Source organism: Zootoca vivipara, chromosome 16 (assembly GCF_963506605.1).
Source record: "Zootoca vivipara chromosome 16, rZooViv1.1, whole genome shotgun sequence".
Classification (NCBI taxonomy): Eukaryota; Metazoa; Chordata; class Lepidosauria; order Squamata; family Lacertidae; genus Zootoca; species Zootoca vivipara.
This window is the reverse complement of record NC_083291.1, coordinates 24,290,041-24,300,406: the sequence shown is the minus strand read 5'-3', so window position 1 is coordinate 24,300,406 and position 10,366 is coordinate 24,290,041. Positions and strand designations below refer to the sequence as shown.

Genomic DNA, 10,366 nt, shown 5'->3' with positions numbered 1-10,366 from the left:
CAGGTTTTCGGCATTCAGCTTCCAAAACATTTGGCAGCAAGAAGTTCGAGAACCGAGGTTCCATTGTAGTTATAGATGAATTAAAACATAATATTTATAGTCACATGCTTCTCCAAGCATGGGTTTACAGTCTCTTCTTCTAACTTCCAAACAACTGTATTTTCCTTCCTTTCCTGAGCTCACCACTCAGCCTTCTATATCTCAGTTAGGCCATGCCTTGCAGCTCCTATGAGAGATTTCCACTCTTCACTTCTCCTGCAGCTTTGCTCTTTCAAGCAGAGAAGAAGCACTCCCAACACTCTATTCAACTTAGCAGTGTTCACATTGGATTCTAAAACACAGTTGTCTTGCTTCACATAAAGTGGAGTCTCTCCTTCACTAGATACTGCCCATGTAACCAACATAAGCCAATCACATGAGAACTACTGTACTAGAGAACTCTCTAGAATTCAGTTACCAACCAATCAAATTTAAACACATAGTAATGCATGCAAGCATTTACAATATCAGTGAATTAACTTACTATCCTTAACATGGTTGGGTTGGGAAAGTGGGGTAGGAACCATAAGATCATACTGCTTAACTGTAAACCAAACTTCTAAGGGCTTCATAAAGAAGACAAGAATATGAAGCTGTAGCAATACCTTTGTTTAAATGAGAAGTTACTTGCTTGGTTCCCTCTCCTCAGCCCTGTCACTAACACAACAAGTTGATCACTCATTTACTTATAACCACAACATCCTGACTGAAAGTGCAGAGCACATTGCTCACCACCGTGGCCCAGCCATGGTTTTCCTGCCAGCCCAAGTGAACAGACTCCTGTTGATTCAAACGGTGCTGATGAGCGTCGAGAGGAGCCTGAAGGAAGACGAACGATGATTTCATATTGCCCCGTGTGTGGAAAACCAGTCTACTTTGGTAAGTTTATTTCTCTCTCCTTACCATAGCTGTCAACTTTTCCTTTTTTTAAAAGGGAAATTCCCTTATTCCGAATAGGATTCCTCGCGAGAAAAGGGAAAAGTTGACAGCTATGCTCCTCACTGTATTTAAACTGCAGCTCTCTCGTGAGTTCATAAGGCTAGAAATTAAGAGCAGTACTTTGAGGCTCTGGTGAGGATGGTAAGTCTGAAATGCTCATGGTTGAAAGACTGATGACTGGGGGGGGGAGTGTCTTTGTATGGGTAAGTGTTGAGATTAGGCTTCATATTAACTTGCTTCCAGATCTGCTGCTCTAGGAGGTTACCCCATCAGAAAAGAAAAGAAAAGAAAAGAAAAGAAAAGAAAAGAAAAGAAAAGAAAAGAAAAGAAAGAGGAGGATCTACAAAGGGTCTATAGCTCAGTGGCAGAGCATCTGTTTTACATGCAGAATGTCCCAGGTTCAATCCCCAGAATCTCCAGGGAGGATTGCTTGACATTCTGGAGAGCCACTGCCAGTTAGTGTAGAGACCAATGTTTCCCAAACTTAGGTCTCCAGCTGTTTTTGGACTACAACACCCATCATCCCTAGCTAGCAGAACCAATGATTAGGGATGATGGGAATTGTAGTCCAAAACCAGCTGGAAACCCAAGTTTGGAAAACACTGGTGTAGGCAAAACTGAGGTAGATGACTTGGTCTGACTTAGTATAAGGTCTGACTTAGTATAAGGCAGCTTTCAAAACTCCTTTGATAACTTTGGTGCAAATTCTCTGTCATGAAAGAGTTGGATATGGAGAAATTTGGGATGTCTTCTTTCACATTAGGAAAACCTTGTCCTTTTGCTTCTGGGCTCTCTGCCAGCTATGTGGCCACAGCCTTTTTGCCAATTCTCTTTCCGGTCCTTGAAGTTTAACACAGCGTACAAAAGAAGTGTGTGTGTGTGTGTGGGGGGGTTCTGAACAGAAGAACAAACCCTACACGGCTGGCTCATTGTTTGAGCTCTGGACATTTTCAACAGAACTGCCTAATTGTTCCACTTTTGTTTTTTCCATAAAGAGTGTACATCTGATCCTAAATTTGAAGTGCTCTGTATGGCTTCTGTTGTGCCAATGTAAGTCTTCCTTCAACTCCACCCCACAAAGGTACTGAGAACTATTCGTTTCTGCAAAAATTGCAATTCCCATGCTGAAGCCAATTTGGGTGCTATGCAGAACTATTCCATCCATGCCAAGAAAATAATAATGAATAGTTGCACAATACGCCCATTTCAGAAGGATATTACCTTTCTCGTGAAATACAGTGGTACCTCTACTTACGAATTTAATGCGTTCCGAACACACATTTGTAAGTCAAAAAAAATTGTAAGTCGAATCCCATAGGAATGCATTGGGAGAAAAAATTCGTAAGTAGAAGCAACCCTATCTAAAAATTTATAAGTAGAAAAAATCCTATCTAAACCGCATCCAAGATGGCGGACGGAGCTCCATTCGTAAGTAGAAACATTTGTAAGTAGAGTTATTCGTAAGTAGAGGTACCACTGTATATCAGAAGAAAGCTGCATATGGTTTGAAGTCATGAGCAAGATAAAGAACTTGTAACGTGGTCTCCTTCTGTAATTCCGTCCAGGCAAAGTCCGGAAGCCTCCAATAGCTAAAATAGCAAAATTGGCTGAGTCACATTCTCTTACTCTGCAAAATTCTGTAGTTGCTTCAACCTACCGTATAGGATGGGAAGAGGACATGGAGCAAGCAGAAAAGCAAATCTGTGGGTCACGTGCAGGGTGCCTACAGAAATCAATTTTATTTGCACATTTATGATCATTTGTGCTCAAGATGCTGTCAGAGTGGTCACACACAATCCTACTTTCAATTCTGCTTGGGCCTGCAAAAGTTGTGGAGTGGTCACAATGCTTCATTTCCAAGCAGTGCATATCCTACAACTTCCTCCTGAAACCCCACAACTTTTAAGAACATAACTGTTCCAGTTTAGTTTTTGCCCTGCTTTGGTTATGCTGTAGCCCCTCTAGACAGCAACAATGTGGTAGCGCAGTGGAAGGATCCCAGAACAAACTAAAGAAGAATGAACACACAACTAATGCGCTATTGCGGTTTCAACAGCAAATTAAATAACATACCTGCATTAAAACACCTGTCTGGAGGGGCCCTCAGTGGAAATGTTGCTTCTCCCCATTTTATGGCTATTCTCAGCAACAGCACAGATAGTGAAGCCAAACTTTTGCTGGGAATTAATTATTGGATTCGGGTGGTAGCAAATCTTTGAAGTGCTTGCTTTGGCAGACCCTGGAGACAAACTGCTTCTAGCCTACAACCCATGAAGTACCACAGCCCCCAAAACATGCTAGGAGGGCTTCTCAGGGAAGGCCTCTCAGAAATGGCTGCCCCAGAAATTGGGTTGCCTCTACTAAATCCCAGGAATCTGGCCTAGCCTCCAGTTCTAGTGCAATTCAGAGCTACTCCTGAATTTGGAGAGGTTATGGACTAGGGTCGGGCTTGGACAAGGGATACAAATCCCCAGACAAAGAAGAAGCTCCCTCAGTCACCTTACACTATCAGTCCTAGAAGATTATTTTGTTCTGTTCTTCAGTCTATTAATTTTTAATCTTCTTTTTTACAAGTACCCCATGGTCAACTCCCACCCCTACCATTATTTAATAATACTTGATATTAGTATTGCAATCTTCCCAACCACCCAAAGGTCTCCACAGCTGTCTCAATCATTATTGCAACTGCGTAAGCTAGGCTGGTATTATGACCTGTGTCTTAAAGATGGAGGGGAGAAGCTGGAAGCTGTATCGGTTGCCTAAAACCATCTAGTGTGTTCATTGATGAAGATACATTTGAACCCAGAACATCTCAGCTCCTTCTCAAAACACACTCCTGGCCTCTGTATACTAGCCCAGTGGCTCCCAAGTCGCACCCCCTCACCACCACAGACCACTTGAAAATTGCTGAGGATCTTGGTGGACTGCTTAATGATTTTTCTCCCTGTCATAGCAAATTGTGATATGTGCTAGATGATGTGTGATTTTTAATTGCTTCTTTCATTTCTTATATTGCAATTTATTGCATTACAGTTTGAATTCCACAGAATTAGCATTGTAATACAATATCAGAAATAAAAGGAGCAATAAAAAAAACTATATGAATGTTAATGAGAACATGCCGTGGACCACCGGAATGAAGCGTTGTCCACAGGCCACAGTTTGGGAGCCCCGGGACTAACCTGTTTTGCTCAGAGGGAAAACCAGACAAGGTGTTGATGGCATGGAAGTAATGCAAGGCTTGGCATTCTGGAAGCCACAACAGTCAGAAGGTAGCAAGTGTAGCAGAAACAGGAAGAGTAGGTCACAAACAGGAAGCATTGAAGATGTCAAGCAGCAGCATTGAAATGAGAGGCAAACATTTACAAACCACAGAGCACAAGCAAAAGGAGAGCTCTAAAATGAGTGCAACATGATGTACGGTGGATTTTCTGTGAGATACCTGCAGCCACTGCCCCCAGTTCACCAAGTGAGTTGCCAATGGATGTTCCTGGGAGCTCAATAGCTGTGCAGCAAAAGACCTTTTGACCAGTGTGTGGTTGCTCCTTTCACTACAGGAGGTATGCAGACCCTCAGAGCCAAATGTGGCCCCCCAGGACTCTCTATCAGCCCCCCCCCCCGAGTGCTCCTTTCTGGACTTCCTCCCTACCAGCTGCATCCTCCTTGGGATAGGTCTGACCATCGATTTAGGGATGCCTGAGAATGGGATTGGTTACGTGTCCTCCCATTCTCCATCCTTTGAAATGTCTTACTCCCTCTCTGGTCTGAAAGGCATTTATTTTATTCTGAACTCCTGTGGTGTTCAAAGTTCTTCTTCTGTCATCACCATCCCTTCGTATGGTGCTTTTGAGTGTGCTCAGAGTGTTTCAAATTGGTAGCTCAGTGGTCCTTCCAAAAACCCTGTAAGGTAGGTCAATATTATAATCTCCATATTGAAGATGGGGAAGAGTCTATGTGGACAATGAATAAGTTCATGGCAGAGCCAAGTTTTGTAGAGGAATCTTCCTGGATCAACAGCTCACCTTCTTGGGCATTATATTACTCAAGTAAACTTTGTAATGATTGCACACTCTTGGTTTGTAAGAATGAGCACCTAGGAAGTGCCTGGTTCAAACTTCATGAATCTCATCCAACATCTCCCCCACCCTTTCTTCCCAATTTGCATTTGTCATATGGGGGCCACAGAGCTAACCCTTCAGGGTTCTTGTAAAGATCATTGAGATAAGGTATGTGTGGTGCTTTGAGCACTTAAGAGAGCACTGTTTCAATGCTCTTGTTTTTGCCAGACTGAGGAAATGGCTGACTCAAGGCTGGCACTGTCACAAGGCATTTGGCAGGATGCTTTTTGTAGCTAGCTTTTGTGTGCTCTCATTCTACTTCAGAAACTTTCCAGGTTGTAGATTTCCAGTAAAAACAAACTGGCCAATTGGCTTTCTGGAGCCAGCTCTTGGCTTCTCAAGACTTACAATTTCTCTCTCTCTCTCCTCCCCTCTCTCTCTAAACTCTCCCCAAAAGTGATAAAATAAATATTAGCGCAATTATTTCACAAACTGGAATTCTCACGGGTAACTGCTGTGTCGGGTTGATTTAGTAGAATCACACACACTGTCTCTCTGTGGTTGAACACAGCCTTCAGAATCACACATGCTGTAAACACAGAATGTAGCTGAATAGATAGAAAGGTGGATACTGTGATGGCCACTTTAGGGCTCACCTGCTCTTCCATTTCCCCCGCTGCTTTCCCCTGGGAAAAACTGTGGTTTAGCACTGAATCAGAACGAACACCGTTCAGGTTTTCTGTGCATTGCCGTTTGTTCCGATTTAGTGCCAAAGAGCTGGTTTTCTGAGGGAAAAGGCAAAGGCAAAACGGCTCGGACCTGTCTCTAGAAGGCACAGGACAAGCAAAAAACCGCTCAGACCCATGCTTTCTAGGCATGGGGCAAGTGGAAATATAGGTGAGCCCTCAGAGATTGTGATCCACTCTTCTTCCTGTTTCCATTATTCCCAGTGTCCATTAATTGTTGTAGAAGAGGGATGGGGAACCTTGCTGCTTTTAATGCCAGACTGAAACTAAACAGCACACTTCCTGAGAGGAGACTCAGCAGTTCCTCATATGGCTGAGACACAGGGCTTTTCTTCAGCTGGAACTCTCCGGAACTCAATTCCGGCACCTCTCAGGTGGGCACCATTACCATGATAAGAGAACAAGGGAGGTGTTCATGGTGAGTTCCGGCACCTATTTTTTCTAGAAAAATAGCACTGTTGATACACCACACCTGTAAGCCTCCATATGCTGTTGGACTACAACTCCTATCATCTCTCAGCAATGGCAACTCTGGTTGGAGCTGATGGGAGTAAGAGTTCAACATCATCTGGAGGGCCAAAAGTTCTCCATCCTTGATTACAACCTGAGTCATGAGGCCAAACTCACAGAGCTGCAAAAGTAAACCCTGAAAACGTTACAGGTGGCATGAATAATATCTGATAGAATTAACTCATTTGCAAATTTCACCCATATTAATTACACTCCTGCTAAATCATGGGTGTAATTAAGTCTCGATGGTTATGGAAATGGTTACCGCTGGTAGTATTTCCATATCGCCATAGGTTCCCCACTACCACAGTAGTTATTACTACTACTGCGGTGTTTGGTCAAGTAAATACTCCTATTAGGAGTAATTAATACTGGCGGCATGCTAATGGTACTCTAAATGCTGTCAGAAATGACTGTGTGTCTGAGTCCTGGCTGTGAAATCCCTTCCATTAATGAATGCTTATGGGCACAACATGACCTTACAAAGCTTGTTTGCTTGCCAGTATTTTGACTTTGCAAGGAGGAATGTGACAGGAGAATATTTAGGATGACAAGAGAAGCACAAAGGAACTAAACTGACCATTGATATTAGCAATTTAAACCCAGGTATAGATGCACTTGGGATACTCTGTTCTCTCTCTCTCTCTCACCCCATTTGTAACAATCAAATTGGTTTCTTCTATTATTTGCCTTTTCTATGTATGTTCTTGGGTGCTTTATTTTCTTACAGGGCACTCCAACTTGCAATATTAAAAATAGTGATCAGTGAATGAAAAACAAAGCAATGGCATATATTACATCACTGAAAATTTCAGCAAAGCATGCCTTAACATATACTGCAAGGACCACTTCCAGATTTTAAATTTAAAGATACAAGCAGCTGATTCAAAATTAACATGATTCAAAATTGAGAACACGAGCAAATCTTTTGCCTGAATGGTTATGAGGACAGGCAATGATGGTACTTTGGTGGGGTGAAAAGGGAGACATTATATACTTGCTTTACACGTTGTCTTCTTTTGTTGAACAATAAATTTATACAATTATCCATATTTTAGGTGTTTCTGTGATCATGATGACAAACATTTACTTGGTTCATCTGAAGTGGTCACAGCACTTTGTGCAAATTATCTCTCAATAATCTTTATAAGGTGGACCAAGAGTTACCACACTTTTGGGGCCAGAGGGCACATTTCAGATTTGGAGAAAGTATTGTGTGGGTTCTGGCTGCCATGGAGGCATGGCATAACAACATTAGAGAAAGTACTGCTGCTGTTGTTGCTTTGCCTTGGGAAGTCACCTGTCCCGATTGTGAAGATCTCACAATATTGATTCCCTGCTGCCCACATAGAATGATGCTGTTGTTGTCTAATAATGACAAGGATATTTCCCCGGTACTAGGGGAAAATACATGGCAGCAACGCCGCTTTCTCTCTCTTACACAAACAGATCAGGCACACATACATTTCTTTCACATTCACTCATACACACTTCGCACATATACACCCATACGTTTATCTGCCCCCCCTCTACCCAAGTGTATCTCTCTCACACACAGAAACCACAAAGATCACACAAACCTCCCCCCTCCTTTTCACACACAAACCACATGCACATCTCTCCCTCTCTGCTGAAGTGCATCTCTTTCTCTCTTTTGCAGACCACACAACCACCCATGCAGTATCCAGCCCCACAACATACACCTCTCCCTCTCACACAGACCAAACATACACATAGATCACATATTCACACCTCTGCCCCCCCACTCCACACACATATCTGCCTCTTTGCCAATCGCACACATGTAGAGAAAGCGACTCACCTTCAGAAAAGCCGCTCCATGGGCAAAATAAGGACCCGCCTTCAGCTCCACATGGCTTGTTGTTGTTGTTGTTTAGTCGTTTAGTCGTGTCCGACTCTTCGTGACCCCATGGACCATAGCACGCCAGGCACTCCTGTCTTGCACTGCCTCCCGCAGTTTGGTCAAACTCATGTTCGTAGCTTCGAGAACACTGTCCAACCATCTTGTCCTCTGTCGTCCCCTTCTCCTTGTGCCCTCAATCTTTCCCAACATCAGGGTCTTTTCCAGTGATTCTTCTCTTCTCATGAGGTGGCCAAAGTATTGGAGCCTCAGCTTCAGGATCTGTCCTTCCAGGGAGCACTCAGGGCTGATTTCCTTCAGAATGGATAGGTTTGATCTTCTTGCAGTCCATGGGACTCTCAAGAGTCTCCTCCAGCACCATAATTCAAAAGCATCAATTCTTCGGCGATCAGCCTTCTTTATGGTCCAGCTCTCACTTCCATACATCACCACTGGGAAAACCATAGCTTTAACTATACGGACCTTTGTCGGCAAGGTGCAACCAGTTGAATTACCGGTAATGGGGTGCTCCTTTTTGCTTTTTTCTGCCCCATCCAGACATAGCGGGTGAGGGAAGTCCCTTTACAGCATGAAGCAAGTGCCAGCTCCACATGGCTGGCAGGATACAAACAAGCAAGCAGGAGTGACGCCAATGGGGCAGTCGTCCCTGCCAATTCTCATTCCCTAAACATCCTTCCAAATTAGAGTGTAAGGGAGTGGGCCTTTTGAGTGCTCTGTCATTTCAGCTGCATAATCTGCTTGGCGTTTACCACCTCAGTGCCTGCAGGTCTTATTCTTCTGCGTGCCATGGTAGTGACCCCCGAAGTAAGTCACCCTATATTATACCCTAGGGGTGGAGAACACTGGCAAGATTACTTACAGAGCAATCCTATGCACATTTACCCAGGAAATCTGACCTGCTAACATTGAAATCAGCTATGGGGCCAAACTGACTGTGTAACCCATACACTGCGCTTTCAGTGGCAATACCTTTCAATGCAGCAGGAGGATGAAACAGCAAGCGATCCACACTGCACCCCAGGGTCCCTTGCAATGTCAGAAGGGATTTTGAGGTGCACTTCTCAGATCCCACGTTGCAGTTGTTGCCGGGGGCAATAAAACATGGTGCATTGCTTTAATGAGCAGTTCCACGCAGATTTTTCTGGCAAAAGAAAAAGGTGTTGAGAGATCCAGCCATACAATCTAATTTGATCCTCTACTACCTTAGGGAGTTACTGCTAGCAGGCACAATTCTTAGATCCTGAGCAGATTTGTAAATTCTGGTGTTGAATAGAAGTCAATGAATACAGATGTCATCATTTTAGGAGCATGTGAAGAAGGACCAATTTGATGTGCTGTGCCTCTAAGTCATGCCGTATCAACCCCAGTCCAGATAACTGTGAACCCTGTGACTGCACACATATGCTGGGCAAAACAATGTGGAATCCCACCAATCAGTGATACAGAAAGGGAAACTGAGTCCCGATTCTGTGCCCCAAACAACATACAGTACTCTGCTTCAAAAATGGCTTCAATTGCAATGCTACACTTCTTCTTCTTCTCTTCAACAGGTCAGAAGCAGGTGCACCAACTCTAGGGGGCAGAGGTGTCATCAGCCCCCCTCAAGATTCAGGCGGCTGATCCCCTTGCTAAGAATTAGTGAGAGAGCGGAAGAGGCCAAACCGCCAAGCAAAATGTGACATGGCATCGACAGAAGGCTGGCCTGGCCTGGCCTGCGAGGGGTTGGGAGAGGCTGCAAGGACACTGGCCATGAGGTTACACTGGCCCACACAGCATCTCTCGACACCGCGCAGGCCAGGCCAGTACAGTTTTCTGCTAGGCCATGCCAGTCGAGCCTGCAGGACATTGGAAGATATGTGTGACATCATGCGATGTGACACACACGCAACGTGTGCCTTCCTGCCCCTGTCTTGGGGGCAACCCAGCACCTGTGGTTAGAAGCAAATTGGAAAATTCAGTTAGGATCCCAGGCCAACGTCCTACTTTTTTTTGCTGGGAGAAGGCATGGCCCCACCATTTGCCCGAGTGAAGTGAGCATGCTCAGGTGGCTGACTAAATGGCAGCAATTTGTTACCTATGTCATTTATTCTCCTTGTATTCGTACTCTTGGGAAGAGAGGCAGTTGGGGGATTTTCTGCCTCGGGTGAACAACTTGGCTGGCCTTGGGTACTATGGCAACTTGACTTGTTGGC

At 44.3% G+C, this 10,366-nt stretch overlaps 1 protein-coding gene across 1 annotated transcript in view; it reads left to right on the top strand.

Annotated features, from left to right (window-relative positions):
• Window positions 1-619: 619 nt before the first annotated feature.
• Window positions 620-10,366, top strand: part of LOC118075432 (cysteine-rich protein 1-like) — a 29,470-nt gene continuing 19,723 nt past the window's right edge. The window contains exon 1 of the mRNA XM_035097399.2: window positions 620-918. Coding sequence (XP_034953290.1) covers window positions 876-918 — 43 coding nt within the window. The 5' untranslated portion in view covers window positions 620-875. The remainder of the gene's footprint in view (window positions 919-10,366) is intronic.